The sequence below is a fragment of the Saccostrea cucullata genome, unplaced genomic scaffold (genome assembly GCF_032062105.1).
Source record: "Saccostrea cucullata isolate Sc308-1 unplaced genomic scaffold, CSIRO_AGI_Scuc_v1 ctg22016, whole genome shotgun sequence".
Lineage (NCBI taxonomy): Eukaryota > Metazoa > Mollusca > Bivalvia > Ostreida > Ostreidae > Saccostrea > Saccostrea cuccullata.
This window is the reverse complement of record NW_026932345.1, coordinates 18,606-35,574: the sequence shown is the minus strand read 5'-3', so window position 1 is coordinate 35,574 and position 16,969 is coordinate 18,606. Positions and strand designations below refer to the sequence as shown.

The window sequence follows — 16,969 nt, the reverse complement described above, 5'->3', positions numbered from 1 at the left end:
ATAGTTTCAAATTTCAATATGATATAAAAACCTTACACCACTGCATTGATCTCGTCCATAGTATCAGCCCTCGGATGGTCTCGGCCCGAGCCCTCAGGGCTAGGGCCGATACCAACCGCTCGGACTGATACCAAGGACGAGATCAAAACAGCAGTATGATATCCTAAATATTTAGGCCCTGAGGGCGAGACAGTCCTAGTTCCCAGGCGCTGTCTCGCCTAGTCCAAAACGCCTGTATCAGGGCTGATACAATACTATGTATATGATATAACCATAAAATCACATATACGTAGGTGAATCTATGATAAAAATCACAAGTTAATTTGAGGACCAAAGATTTAAATGTATAATTGCTATTCCGATCTACCATGGAACTCCATCCATCTACATCTATACTTAATCGGAGATCGTAGTGATACACTTATAATTCTAGAGAATTTATTTAAACACAGAGGGTTTGCTTGCAACAGAATATGAAATATGAGCGATAATTGATTACAATATATAGTCCTTATAATCCAGTTAGATTGTTTTTCATAAAGTATTACTTATCTCTTCTCTTAATATTTTTTTTCTGAAAATGTTTACAGAAGGTACAATATGCATTTCTCTAATCTCTATAGATCAAAATGGACAAAGATATTTCTCTTATCTTATTAAATTCTGCATCCTATTTAAAGTCTCAAATAACTCCTCTTTTTGTCTTTGAATGACTCTGATGGATGACACGTTGGGTGAAGAGAGTTGGAACTCTTCACCAATACAGAACTCTAGGCATTAGAGTTGTACAGTGGGTTTTCGCTAAATTTGACAACGTCATCAATTTCATTTACTGCATCCAATATATCGTTTTTTAAATTCGACGAACACATTTTATTTGTTGAGAAAATGACGCCTTGTCCATTTTCCAACTCATCTGAAATCAAGAGAAACTGATGTGAAAATGTAGGAAACTTAAAGATATTTGCTGTTATTTGTATATTTTTTCTCTGCTAAATGTATTTCAATGTTACTTGTCGATAAAACATCTTAAAAGCAATTTTTTGTAAAATATTTATACTAGTAGTCAGATTCTGAATAAAATATATATACTTATCAAGAATGAAAGTAGAAATAAGAATTTAAAATTCAAAATTATCCAAATAAATATCTTAAATTCAGTAAATTTATCAAAACCTCAACAACACCTACCATTATGAGATACCTCTATCGTGAAATTGTAAGAATGAGAATCTTCTGTTTTTCTCTTCTGTAGACCATTGCTATCATGGGTACCGCTATACGTGTTTTGTGTCTTGCTAGGGCTGTTAGCAGTGCTTCTCATTACGCGTTCTTTGTTGTTTTTCTCTGGTCTGAAGACCGCGATGTAGATCTTTGTTAAATAAAGACAACCGAGGAAAACGGTGGCATGAATGAACAATGAAACACAAAGGGAGATAACTCGTGCAGCGTTAGTTGCTGAGAAAGCATATAGAGGTACAAATGCTAACCAGATGACAAAAGAAGTGAAAGAGCAATACATGATTTCACGTGAATCGTTCATACCGTCAGGGAGTTTTCTTGTTTTAATGGCGAGGACAAGGCATGCAATCATTAAGAGAAAGGGCCAGAAAAGAAGAAGGAAATAATTGAAGTTGTTATAGTCTTTACACGTACGGTGACCGGCGGGAGGATATGACGTAAGATCGTACGTTATCGTATGTTCTGGAGTATCTATAAACAACCAGAAAATTATCGCAAGAAGCTGAACAGCTGATAGTGCAAGAGAAAGTAGCAAAGCCGTCATCATGGTGCAAATGTAAGGTCTCGGTAAGTGATGGCCTTTTGCTGCTTGTTGTTTGATACCAGATCTCACATCGAACGCTCTCTTATAAACAATTAGCTTAGAAAGGACGGAAGAATACGCCATAGTATAACTCATACCGATAAGTAAGCGAGATAGTGCACAAGAGAAAGAAGAAGGATAATTCAGTAAAATAAAGGGGGATATGAATGACATAAGAATGCTAGCAAGCATAACCATGCTGGTTTCAAAACCAGTAGCTTTTAGTACAGGCGTATTTCTTCTTTGCATAAATACAACGGAAACAACAATGCATATTACCGAACCCAAAACACACAATACAAGAATTGCAATGGAAAAGGGATTTCCGTATGAAAAGTAAGATACTGGGATGTGTATACATTCGCTTTTGTCTTCATTTGGAGTGTATCCGTGTGAGCAGTCTGTACAGATGTAAGGGTCTGATGAATTAGTGATGGATCCTGGAGGACAAGGTGTACAGTCCCAACAACACATATCTATTATCCTTTTCATGTAGCCCGGAAGGCATTCTACAGAACAGGCCACCTGTGATTTGACAGCATCGAGTGTCAATTCCTCTCCTACAACTTAATTAATAGAATTAATGTCATTTAAGATGATTGTATTTTAAATCTTGAATCAAGGAACTATGTTTTCTTAATTTTATGTTACGATGTTAATTATTTTTGAGGGAATATGATATAAAATTATAAATGCAATACATTTTCCTATTTCAGTCCATTTGAAGTTGTCTCCTTTCCTTGAATACTGTAGGATGCTGTATCTAGCCGGTCCTTCAACCCCATCAACGAAATGGAATGAAGTGTTAAACGGATCTGTTATTGAAATTTAAATGCATTATTTTTCTTAACAGAAATGTCTCTGATTTATATTATGTTGATTTGTTTACATTGTAAAACTTGAAATTTGTGTTCTCACTTTTGCTTTTCTCGAGGTATTCTAACAACAGATCTCCTGTTAAATTTTCTTTGATTTCTTCACATACTCCAGTTTCATTCTGACACATAGCTGTATGAATGTTTAGAATGGCATTGCCAAATGCGTAAACAGCATCCCGGACGCTGATGATGTACGGGATACCTAACAAGAATAAACAGTAAGATTTTTTTCAAGGATATCCGATCCTCAGCCAGGAGGGATAACTCCAAAAATCAATATTTAATTTTAAATGCATCAAAATGAAGATTGAAAATGAATTTTTTTTCCTGCAACAATTTTCATTTCATTCATCTTTATAAGATTCAATGTTTTTGGAAGTCTTAGTAAAGGTTTTTAAAAAGTTGACATTTGTACCCTATAAAAGGGGAAAAATAATACAGTTTTAGTGAAATAAGATTTTCTTGAACCCAGGCTTAGATACCAATGCTTATTAACATGATATGAAATACAAAGTTATTTGTGGTGTCTTGCAATGATAATAAATGCCTTTTACACTATGTACTATAGAATATATGACGGAAATAGAAGACAAACAAGAGGTCCACGGGCCTTATAGGTCACGTGAGTATTGTGCAACAACTTTCAAACAATTAAATTTGGTTTGTGTTTTAAACCAGAGGCCATGAAATTCGCAATTCACAATTTTAAATCAGGCACCATTGCTTATCATAATTATAGACTTAGCATGCTTACTCCATTTACTTAATACCCAAAGGTAGATCACAGTAACAAAGAGAAAATGCACTTCAGCTTTATAACCAGTTGTGCACATCATCCCAAAGGAACCACTGACCTTGGGGCCACATATTTCAAAATTTTGCAAATTTTATCATGAAATGGTTGATTTATACCAAAGAGCAGATTACAAAGCATTAATTTATTTTCAGACTATATACCCCCACCCCCCGACCCAGGAAGGGGGGGGGGATATAAAACCACTTCACAATTTCGGAAGAGGCACTCTTGCTCAACATAATTATGTACTTACATAGTTTATTTTATACCCTGGAGCAGAGAAGAAGATTTTCAAAGAATTAATGCATTTTCACTATATAATCAATAGGGCCCCGCCCTAACACCAGAACACCTGACCCTGGGGCCCCAAAATTCACAATTTTGGAAGAGGAACTCTTGCTCATCAAAACTATGTACTTAGTTAGTTTATTTAATACCCAGAATCAGAGAAGAAGATTTTCAAAGAATAAATGCATTTTCACTATATAATCAATAGAGCCCCGCCCTAACACCAGAACCCCTGACCCTGGGGCCATAAAATTCACAATTTTGGAAGAGGCACTCTTGCTCATTATAACTTTGTACTTAGTTAGTTTACTTAATACCCAGGAGCAGAGAAGAAGATTTTCAAAGAAATCATGCATTTTCACTATATTATCTACATAGCCCCGCCCTAGCACTAGAACCCCTGACCCTGGGGCCATGAATTTCAGAATTTTGGTAGAGGACTCAATGCTCATTACATTCATGCCAACAGTTTGCCTGCTTGATGTCCAGGAGTAAAGAAGAAGGTTTTTTAAATATTGCAATAATTTTAGTGGTTTTGGCCCCACCCCTCAGGCTCCAGGGGTGCTGGGACCATAAAATTCACAGTTTTTGTTCCCCTTCATCCATAGATGCTGTATATAAAATTTGGTTGAAATTGGTTCAGTGGTTTCGGAGAAGAAGCTGAAAATGTTCAAATGTTAACACACGACGCACGACGCACGACACACGACACACGAAGACGGACGAAAACGGATAGCAATAGGTCACCTGAGTTACTCAGGTGACCTAAAAATACCAACAAGTATAAAAATCGTGACAATTTCTCTGATTGCCTGGATACCTATCGTTTTTAAACCTAAAATATAATTGTTGATCAATTTGCAATTATAAAATGCATTGCAGATATTCCAATTCGCCTTTTCTGCAAAGTCATATATTTGATTATATGTTTTATCTTTAACCTGTAAAATCGGTAGGTAGTTTTAATGTTATTTGTTGACCTTTGTTTGGGATCTTCTATTTCGTTAAGATATTCGAATGAAGCACCTTTTTCTAATCATAAGTGTTTTAATACGTAAGGATCAAATTTTAAATCCGTTAATTTCTCTATCAAGTGTTTGATGATTGTTGATTTATTCAATATTTATTCTAATTTTTTAAGCGCTTTAAAGTAACTGTTTTATTAAGCTATATCAAATTTTACAATAAAACTACTACTACTACTACTACTACGACTACTAATAATAATAAATTCATTTCTTTGATAATAAATAATTGTTCTTATTTACGCTATTTACCAGTGCTATTAATTCGCCCACAGTTTCCCGCTGTGCAGTTTGGGTAATATTGATGTAAGAATTCTGAATACCATGGATCAGGATTTGTTTCTGTAGTTTTTCTGTAATTAGGACAATGATATTTACGAAGAAGATAATCATATAGATTGTCCAATGTTTTTGAAAATCAATAATGTTTTCTTAGAAATGTAATTACGAGAGGAGGAAATATTATCTCACGTATTGACGTATTGTACATATCCTGGATATTCAGAAGTTTGGAGGGTTAATCCAATAGCTCCGTCCATGATATTTTCTAGCCCAACCGGGGGATCAAGCCCAGTTAATCCGTCACTTACGATCCAGATAAAGTCTTCAATGCGCATGTTATGAATTTTGCGGATAATTTTGTATGCAATTTGATTCAGCATAAACAGGACTACAACTATTTTTCCTAAAATAAAATGAAATAACTAACAGTTTTAATCTTTTATTTATTTCTAAAAAGGGAATGCGCTGTCCAAAAATAAGTTCTACAACTTAGAATCAATTTGGTTAAATCTTATTAATATTACATAAAATTACATATTTACAATTTAGTTGTTACCATATTTACCTTTCTCATATATACATTATTAAAAGAACATTGAATACAAATGGATTAATGTACCTTTTGCATTCTTTCTTGATCTAAGATCTGTTAAAACTTCGGTGATCTCGTAATCAGTCATGTCCGACGAGGTTTGCTTCTCATATCCAATACATATTTTGTTTTGTCGTGCAAACCTTTTAATATCATGGTAGCCATATTTTCCATAGCTAGAATCTTCGTAGAGAATGCTAACATACACCCATCCATTTGCTCTACAGTAAAAAAAAAAATGAATTTCATAAACAAAGGAAGATGAAGTCCAATAGTCAAAATCTATATGAGATCAACTTGCAAAGAAAAGAACTCCGAATATAAGGGAATTTTAGGTATATATTGTAAAATGCGTATTTTTTTCAAAAAGGAAAAATCTTACGTTACAATTGAATATGATTTGTTTGTCATACAAATACTATGCTATATAGAGTATGTTGCATACTAATATAACTTAAAATGTCACTAATTTCTATTAGGTTTTATGTTGTGTTTTTATTTCGAATTATAATATTCATAAGTTTTTTTAGTCTAAATATCGTTTTTATACCATAAAAGTCTACAGGTAATTTGCTTATAAAGTGTATGGAAAGCAAGGCATTCAATACAATAATATTAATAATTTTCTAAAATTTCTAAAAAGAAAAGTCCAGTTATAAATCGGATAACAAACTTAAGTACACAAGCTACCTTTTATTTTTAAGTGATTGCTCTGCTCCCCATCTATTTCGTTTTAATGGTTTTTTTGAGAATGTTTTCTAGGTAAAGGGGAAGGTCAATACCAGGCAAATAATTTTTCCGGGCATTTCTGTCATTTGACCGAATCAAGTAAAATCCTTGTACTCGTACCTGAGAAGCTGAACAATCCCCTTGGCCTGATACGTGTCCGATGGTACTGTTCGTTTGAAATACTTGTACTTTTGTCGATCATTAAGTACTGAAGAAGTAGCCGTGCCACTTATCTATAGTAATAAAAACATTTCGGATTTTAACTTTGATTAATTTAATAATAAAGTAATTATGCCTTGAAACAAATGAACGTTAAAATTAAAAAAGAAAACTTCAATTAAAATGCAAAATAGATTTTTTTTTACCACATTTCAAACAAAAGGTTCATGGATCACAATGCTCGGCAGATTCGTCTCCTTCTGACTGTTAATCTTAAGATTATCAAAAGATTATTTCCCTTTTTTGTCACCATGAAAGAATTTCCTATTGTGTTCCAACACTACATACATCAGGGGCTATGCATTGGAACACTTCATTATACTTGGTTTCTTGCCTATTTATATGAGTATTCATTATTTTTTCTTGTATTTGAAAGAAAACGCTTAGAAATTGTTCATTAATATTACCAATAAGAATAATTTTCTCCAATATATAGTGACCCTTTTCAATTTCTTTCTCTCCCCCCTTTTGGCCTGATTTGTCCAGATGAAATCTAGACATTTGGAGGCTTTTGGCTTATGAAAAAACTTTTTGGGGTGGTGCTGTGCTTTGGTACAAACCTACTAAAACCCCACGAACCATAATTTGAAACAAGCAAATTCAAAGAATTGTGCTCCCCCGCCTTCGGTGTTTTTGTGGGTGAGATGTCATTTTTTATGAAATTTTGTCTCAAATATGAAAGCCTTATCATATGTCATTTAGAAATTATTACTGAAGTTGATTTTTTTTAAATAATGTCAATCGTGAAGGTCAAGATCAAAGGGTCAGAAATCATAGCATGCTTGGAAATATATTGTCACAGGTAATGCACATGTCAAATATGAAAGCCATATCTCTTCTCAATATAAGGAACAAGATGGGTTTGTGAAACACTGATGACCCATATGGCAACATAGCGAAGATTCAACTTTTCTTAAATGCAAATGAAATATATTATTACCCGATGGTCAAGGTCATTAATGATATCCAATGAAAGGCCCTGTCACAAGGATTAAATACTGTATACAGGGTTATTTTCGCCCTTTCACACTTGCAACCAATTTTGTCCCGTTTTAAATTCGCCCAGTCACAGTTTTGTTTAAGAAAATATATTGTATATTTTTGATTCGTCCCTTTTTAAATTCGCCCAAACGATGAAAGGGCGAAAGGGGCGAAAATAAAACGGAGGCGAATATTTCCCTGTATACAGTATTTGAAACATGAAAGCCTTAGCCCTAACCCTTCAAAAGTTATGGACAAGGATTGTTTTTTAAAAGTAGATTAAAATCCAAGGTCAAAGAGTCAAAGTTTATGGTATCTAATGTAAGGTCTTTGCAATATCTGAAGTATGAAAGCCTTAGCCCTTACCATTTAAAAGTTATTGTCAAGGTTAAAGTTTTTCAGAAGTACGAAAATCTTCAAGGTTATGGTCAACAGGTCAAAGTTGTTGGTATCCAATGAAAGGTCTTGCTGGAAAGAATCCATATGTAGAATATAAAAGTCCTAGTATATATATCGTTCAAAAGTTATCGCCATGGTTGAAGTTTTCAAAAAGTAGGTCAAACTCCAAGTCCAAGGTCAAAGGTTCAAAGTTTTTGATATCCAATGAAAGATGTTTTCACAAGGAATAAATATATGCAGTATAAAAGAACTAGCCCCAACCCTTCAGAAGTTATGGTCAAGGTATGTTTTTTTAAAGTAGGTCAAACTCCAAGGTCAAGGTCAAAAGGTCCAATTTTTTTTTTGTATCCTATAAAAAACTTTTCTCATTGATAACATATGTGAAGTATGAAAGCCCTATCTCCTACTGTTCAAAAGGTATGGTCAAGGTTAAAATTTTTTTTCATAAGTGCAGAAATCTCCAAGGTTAGGGTCAACAGGTCAACGTTGTTGGTATCCAATGAAAGGTCTTGCCACAAAGAATGCATATGTGAAATAAAAGTCCTAATATGCATCGTTCAAAAGTTATTGCCAAAGTAAAAGTTCTGATTTTTTGTGTAAAAGTTGGTCAAACTCCAAGGTCAGGTCAAAAGGTCAAATCTGTTGGTACCCAAAGAAAGGTCTTGTCATGAGAAATACATATGTGAAAGTTATAGCTCCATTTAATCAAAAGTTATGGGCAAGGTTGAAGTTTTTGTGACGGACGGATAGCTAGACAGACTGACGGACAGACGAATGAGATTTAATGTCCCCTCGCTTTCGCGAAAGCAGGGGACAAAAAAGAAATGAATTTGCACCATCCGAGATTACTTGATATTATTAATAACCTAGTTGTTTGTGAAGGAATTTTACTATTAACTTTGATCCTCCATTGCTGCTCCATCCGTCTCCAAGGTTCTTGATTTGTTAAAACGATAAATCTGCATTAATTTTACTTCTATCGTCACCTTCCCTTACTTATGCAGCAATATAATAGTACCTCCATCACCTGCATACGGCGTTTATGTATCTTAATTGATTCCATACGCAAGAGCATGTTTATGTATAGACAATTTCTAAAACGAGGTTAATTATTGACAAACAAGTTGATGAAACAAGAATATCAGCAGTCTCGTTTTAAGTTATCATTTCGTAAGTTCTATGGTCGATACAATGACCTTGTCAGCAAATACAATTTATCATTGAATCAAATGCTGACTGACGTATTTCATGCTTATTGTTAGTTCATTATTTATACATTGAATTGACGACGGATTTTCCCGTTATTTCGCAATCATGACAAGGAGCACACGGCTGGTGTGACTGGTCGGCAGGGGATGCTCACTCCTCCATGGCACCTGTTCCCACGTCTGATGTTTTGGAGGTCCGTGTTTGCTCTGCTCCTATTTTGTATTGTTTAATGGGTTTTTGATTTTAAATACTGTTCGTTATCTCCGTATGTTTTATCTCAAATGTACACAATTAATGATGTATTACTTAGAACAAGGTGATTTCCGTGTAAGAATCGTCTGAGAATCATTAATGCTTTATTTTAAAGTCATATCTGTTGCATTTTACAGGTTTTATTTTTCGATTATAAACGATAGGTTCCAAATAACAATTCAACGGAAAATAAAATTTCTGTTTTTCCATCGTCAAGTTTATTTATCTATTTAGTAATCTTAACTATAATCTTGATGTGATGTAGACATCTTCCAAAACATTCACTACTATAGAACAAGCTCTGAGTACGATTATATTTCTTTTAGCCGAGGCAGGCTATTTATATAGTTACATTTAAGTGGAAAAGGTGAAGAAAACAAACAACGATCAACCTCATAAAAATAACAAACATTACAATACTGTAAAAAAGTTCATAAACACAGACAGGCGAAAATCCCAATTATGTGTCCAGGAGGAATCAACATCCCTTGCTGACTGGCGACATTCGCCATGAGTCCCATGCATTGATCAAATAGAAGGAACATTTCGTAATTAAAAAAAGTTGGGAGACATACCATCAATTTAGGTAAAAGTGGAATATTACTACAAAAATGTTGATGATGGAAAAATCAAAGTTATCTCGTTTGTCAAAGAATTTAGTTGTTAGTTGGCCTTTTTCGTCTATAATCAGTTCAATATCTAAATACAAAGCAGATTTGGTAGACTCTCTTTTGTCTTTTATTTCAAGTTCACTGGGTTATATCGAATCTATTATTACATTAATTTGATGTTACAGGGATTTCAACAATCTCGTTTAAAGTCAGAAGATAATATGATCTTGGATCGTTATCATGATTTTGTTTAAGAAATAAGGTATCATTTTTTTTAGTTTTATTGGGATGTAAAATGGGTTGGTTACGTGATTAAATCTCATCGGGCTTCATGAGATTTGATCACGTGGCCAACCCGTTTTACATCCCAATAAAACTAAAAAAATGATACCTTATTACTTATATTTACATTTGTGGCTGATTTATTACATACGAGGGCCGTTCAAAAATTACGCGGACTTGTTGCACAGAAGAAATATTTGACGACATAATCGGGCAAAATTTCACAAATAATATAAAAGAATCTTTACTTCTATGGTCTTCAAAATTTCATATCAAAATGTTGTAAATTGGTATTAATTTTGAGTGATTTTTCAGGACATACCATTAAGTCACGGCGCAGCAAAATCTTCGACGTCACAAGCATTATAAAAAATATGTGATTGAGCTTTCATTTTCTCAAAATTTTCCCTTGAGTACCTGTGTAGTTTGAGTTACCTCATCTACTCAACATCAAAACACCATTTCTTGTCAAGCTTAAAATCTATTAAACAAGTAAAGAATATTCTTTTTTTTTTAAACCAAAAACTACTTACGAGATATAGTGTGATATTGGTGACTCTCAATCACGTTCTTAACAGTTCGGATAGAGTGAACTTTTCGTCTATAATCTTCTTCCCGTCCTCCCGTATAGCCTTTTTACAGAGTTCTAACTGTCTAAAATATCAGTTTGCTATTTGTGGGCGAATGTCACGAGTAGCCTAGTTTACTTCATGTTTCATTATGCACATTTTTGATCTATGTTGCCGATATCTCGAGCATTACACATATTTTAATAAAAGTGTGGTGCGCCGTCAATTCAAGAAACGTCATTTTCACAGTCGTTTTCACGGGAATCGCATCAGAGAAAAATCACTATATTTCTGTTAGTACTTCAAATATTACGTCCGAAATCTAAGTACATAATAATAGAACAATTTAAAGATACATTTGAGAAAATTGTTGAAAAATATTGCGAATTTTAGAAAATCAATGAGTTAAATTTTTGAATCCGCATGCTTTTGCTTCAATTTTTTTGTCGTGCGCCGTACCATTCCATCAACGATATCAACATACCGATAATTTTAGTAGAATTTTTTTAAAATACAGAAAATTTGCCCAAAATTTATTGGAATCTTTAAGATACATATTTCTGTGAAATTTTATAACTATATGACGTCTGAAAGAGTAAATAATAGCACAGTCCGCGTAATTTTTGAACGACCCTCGTATAGTAAGGTACTTAAGTAAAGTTTGAATTCCATAATGTTTTTTTTTCAAAACTCAACGGTATAAATTGAATGTGTTGATAACGTCGATCTTATGACGTCACGTTATTACGTAGATCGTTTATGACTTAACAATCAATTAATGGTCACATGACGAACGTATTTTAGGGAGATGTGAAATAGTGATATAGAAGGGAAAACATTTGCAAATGTAAATATTAAGAAATATAACCTATCATTGGTTTTTATTTTACTGACGTTTATATGCCAATTGAAAACCCTTTATTTTTACAACGCGTTTGATTACCAAATATTTAGACCCTTTAATCAACATTTAGGGCTTAAGGGGGTGTGACCGGTTTAATCCATCTTGAAACCGTATCCCATCTCTGGAATTTCCCTAGTTCTGTAATATAAGCCATGTTCTAATATTTTTGTCGTATGTTGGCTTTTTTAAAAGATCGATCACTGTTTGTTTTCAATTTTTTATTAAAACGAAAGTGAACATGTTTACCTGTGGTATTTTGAAGAGGGCAAGTAGACTAGCCACGTACTGAGTCTCTCTACTTGTAGCTGGACCTATTACTCCTATCACCCGCCTGGATGTCACTGTCGTACAGCTATTGTATTTGGTTTCCTCCTGTTTTGTGTAGAAACTTTGCTGAGCAAATTCTAAAGAGAATTCCAAGGACGGGTTAATATTGTAGCAAGTGTCATGTGCTATTAAGCCTAAGGTTATCCCTTTCTGTTTTAAGTAAACATTGACTTCCGACAGCGCCAATATCGTGGCATCCAAGAGTTGAATTCCACTGTGGGGATCGATTTTAATATCACATCCATCGTCCTTTGTAAAATGAACGGCGAAAAGTCCTCCCAGAATAAAGTCTCCAGGAATATAAAGATATGTTGGTCCGCTTTTGCTACAAACCAATGACCCCATTGCAAGAAAATAAAGGGGTTAGATATTTTATTTGCCTTTCTGCATCCATTTACTTTAGCTTTTGTGGGATGTAGATTAACACTTCTAATTTTCCATTGGCTAAAAGGTTCAATTTCTCTTTAATGTTTCTTATGTACTGTCTTTGATTTATATATACATGTACAAAATAAGGAAATAAACCATGTCGAGATGAAAAATTTTCTTCATAATGCATCTCCTTTTGGCATACATTGTTTCCTTAATATTTGCAACATGCAAATTAGTGTCAGTTTATTACAGTGAAAGATATTGCTAAACAATTTACAAGGAAAACTAAATTCCATTAAGAGAGTTATGTACAACACACGGAAAAATAGAACAATGGTTGACAAGGAGAAACACGTCAGTATTATTGGCAAAATTTGAATTTTTGTGTATAAATGTTATGTATCATTATATACGACAAGGACTTTTAAATAACTTTTATTTTTAATGAAAAAATAAGAAAACCGGTCATGTATATGTGAGCTTTTTTTCCGTATAGGCCAAATGATATGTATCCATATTGCCTACAGTCTCTCACAAAATGATGACATTTATGTTCTTGGTCTCTTCTTTTAAATAACAAAGGAAGCGATTTTTTTTTAAATTCATTAATAGCTAACATTTACTTCACATTTGCAGGTGTTTTTGAATCAAAATAATTTGTCCCTAGCTACTTAACACATTTCTTAATCCTTTGTCGGGAGAGGGCAAAGACACATATTTGAAAGATGGCCTAGTACTAGTAGTAGTAGAAGTAGTAGTAATAGTAAAAGTAAATTTTAATTATAGTCGGATTTAGCACAAAAATAGTGTACATATACATAATTATAAGATATAACATAAACAGAAAAACACAAAAACACAAGAATGGAACATAAGACATAGAACTCAAGAGGAATGACCTAATTATGAGAATGTTTGCTGTGACGTCACACAAAAATATTAAATCTTCGAAATACCACAAAATGAAATTATTTGCTATTTTAAACTGCTGGATAGATCAAGAATACATAAAATCTTATTATCGCTTGCATTTTTTTTCGTTTGTTAAAGCCGCGACACAACAAAATATAAACGATTCATTGATCTCAATGCACTTGTCAATGTGATATCATCTCAATATAATTGACACAGTTTGAACAAATTAATTTTTTTATCATAACGATACCTGCTCTGACAGGAGGCCTCTGTTTGTTAGGTCTCATCCGGAGGACCCGCAATTTACATGTATTCAAAAGGGAATACTTTTTTATCGTAAGTGCATGTAATGTATGCTTCCAATGTCAAAACTAAATTGGCATGCTACTGCTAATTAAGTTGGTGATTTAGGGATTTCATGGACTTTGTTTAATGTCAGCATTTCGCGAAGCTTAATCATTTAGCCTTTTAACAGAAATTATTAGATTGTGTTAATATATTTTATGTGTTGCACACTGATTATTTTGATAAGACATTTTATCATATAATGTTCTTTCCGTTGATCCATGCAAAAGGTTCGCTTTATGTGAGATTGGTTAGTCTCCTTTGACATTTCTCGAATTTTTGGAGGTTCGTTATGATTTTATATATGTTTTTCAGAAATCTGCATATTTATGTGCCCGGATCGATATATTTAGGGCGCATACATGTTTTGTTTTTGTCCTGTTTGTCTGGTTTTTCTGTTGTATACTTAAACTTCGCCGTAACTTTTGAACCATAGGAGATAGAGACTTATTATTTAGTATTATCATCACTCATTACTTGACAGACTACACGTCAAATAATACAAGACTTTAGCTGTAAGCCAGACGTACTTTGTGGGAGCAGCTGACATTAATTTTATAACAATCCATAACAAACAGGCATACATTAATGTGATCAATGAGGTACTGCAATGTTTTTGTTAACTATACGTTACATGCTACATGTATGCATTGTACCCCTATTAAAGATATTAAAACAGCCAAAGAAAAAAACATAGACGAGTAACTATGGAAAATCTGTGTCCGTAAATAATGTAAATAATGCCTCAAGGGAGAATGCCTGAAGTGCATTTGGAGCAGTACTTGGTATGCCTAAACACCATATATGTCGATATACGCTCAAGCAAAATCAAAATATATGACAATATTGTTTTTCATGTTATATATACAAACTTTTTCATTTCAATATGGATATAAACAAAAACACGTGTGTGTTCTGCAGAGCACTAGCTTAGAATGATCCAACACCAAACAAAATACCACCTTCTCATTGGCCTTCCTTCGGCCACGCCTACCATAAACAGGCATTTCCAATAAAATATGTTCCTATCATACAATATTTTCCCGGGAAAACTCTTTTATGCATGCTCCACTACATACATTAAGTTCTTTCAAATGGCACCAAGGTCAATGACTTTGTGACCTTGACTGTGACCTATATGCTAAAAATATTTTTTTCGAACTCTCTTGCCGCCGGGTGCTTAGTGTTTCTCAAACACATCTTGTTGAAAAGATTTTAATTTTATAGATCTATTGCTGTTCTTTGCTTCCACCTATTTTATTCCTCACTGAATTATGTACGAATACATTAATCATAACAAACGATCTGAAGAGTACATTCGGAATGTACAGCTGACAATGTTAATAAATCAATTATTCTATATAAACATGCTTCAAACAAAACATAATTTCCAATACAAAAGGGTTTTATCAATAGAATATTACATTTCTGCTCTGAAGCACATTATGCTGAGATATTGCTTGGATAAAACATGAAAAAGTGCTGTTTCAATCACAGATAATTGGTTTATTTCCTCCAATGTTTCATTTCATGAATTGAAAAGAACACGTTCTGCCCTTTTTTGTTTCGTGGAAGCGGTCATTTGTTCTTAAATTTGTGTCATGTATTTTACATGGGATGAGGCTTTTTTCTTTGTTGTTATGAGTTTTTAAAACATTTTCTTGGTGAAAATTAAATATTTGTTCACCTTTCTATTAAAAGCAGTCATGCATGTCAAGTATTGTTTTCCATTAATGCCGAAATACCAACTCTTTCAGTTCTAACTTAAGATGAATCAAGGGTTAGCCTGTATGTAGACAAGGAAATATTTAATGAAAATATGAATGTTTATTGCCAAAATCAACCTCCCAAAGTCAGTACATGCATGTATCTTTCATATTTCTTAAGTTATATACCTACACAATGTATTCCTCAAACAGAAAGTCTATAAGAGAATTCTTTATGTGCTTAAATATGTATTTTGTAGACAACATAAGAAATAGAATCAAAGAGATAACAATAAAATATTTATGAATAAAAAGGGACCTAGACTTTGATATTGAATGCTGTTCGTAATCTCCATATCCTTCATCTAGATCAATATTCCCCTTACCTACTCATTTGCGTAAAATCTTTAGCATCAAACTTAACGCGTAAAGTGAAAAAACGGTAAAACTCATGATTGACTTAAAAGATGCAAGAATGATACACTATAGGTTCTTCGTAAATGCGATTTTCTTTAGCCTTGTTTTAACAGACGGGTCCCTAAAAACCGGCTATGATCATTTACAATGGGGTAAGCGGCTTCTGGGCAGGTTACTGACCACTATAGCTCAGGTTAGTCCCCTGGACTGCGCCGAGGAATGTTTGATCCGCTCCGGATGTCTGTCATTTAACTACAGGCGGGCCGCTATATTCTGTGAACTGAACTACGAGAGCGGCAAAGGCTCCAATGCAAAGTTGTCAGATGAAGAAGGGTGGATCTTTAGCCGTCGAGAATCTTGGCCTACGGTAAATTGTTTATAATATGTTACTTATTTTATTTTGATTTGAACGTTAATGTTCGTTTTAATATTAAAATGTTTAGATAACAGAAAATTACCAGACGGGGAGGAAAAGTTTTTTGAAGTTTTTTTCATAGCATTTCTTTATTTTTCCTCTCTTTTTTAATTTTAGGAAATAACAGAGGCATGTAAAAACATCAAATGTGCTTTTAATCAAAAGTGCGTAAAAAATTCTTACGTCTCCGCGGAATGCAAGATAGCACGTACGTAGTTGTGAAAATGTGGGTGTTTTATGATGTTTAGTCCTTCATATTTTCGATGATATAGTTAAGTCATGCTTTTAATTTTTTTTTTTTTACAATTTCTTTTACAAGCTTAAGGATGTGATGTAGATAAGGAGGAAAACTAATAATAAAGTTTTACAAGATTTAAAAACACGATTACAATTAGCAAAATGAAATCTCATTGAATTTCATTTTACTTCTAGGAAAAAAGTTTCAAACTGCCATTAGTCTTTTCTATTCCACTCAAAAATATATATATCGAGTGCTATTCTATGCTTGTTAATGTTTCACAGAGAAGGAATTTTTACCTGGTTTCCCCTCGTCCACACCCTTACACATCCTCTCTCTCCCTCTCTCACAGTGTAAACAAAAATGTGTTTTCTTACTGGGCTATAGGTGAAG

General features: G+C 33.6%; 1 protein-coding gene across 1 annotated transcript; it reads right to left on the bottom strand.

The window, feature by feature from the left end:
- Positions 1 to 427: 427 nt before the first annotated feature.
- On the bottom strand, positions 428 to 12,540 carry LOC134234920 (metabotropic glutamate receptor 3-like). The gene is made up of 9 exons (XM_062716967.1): positions 12,088 to 12,540; positions 6,536 to 6,648; positions 5,714 to 5,907; positions 5,284 to 5,497; positions 5,065 to 5,165; positions 2,744 to 2,905; positions 2,527 to 2,640; positions 1,192 to 2,391; positions 428 to 916 (listed from the first exon to the last, which is right to left on the bottom strand). The coding sequence occupies exons 1-9, from the start codon at positions 12,511 to 12,513 to the stop codon at positions 771 to 773; spliced, it is 2,670 nt and encodes an 889-aa protein (XP_062572951.1). The 5' UTR covers positions 12,514 to 12,540; the 3' UTR covers positions 428 to 770.
- Between the last annotated feature and the right edge of the window lie 4,429 nt (positions 12,541 to 16,969).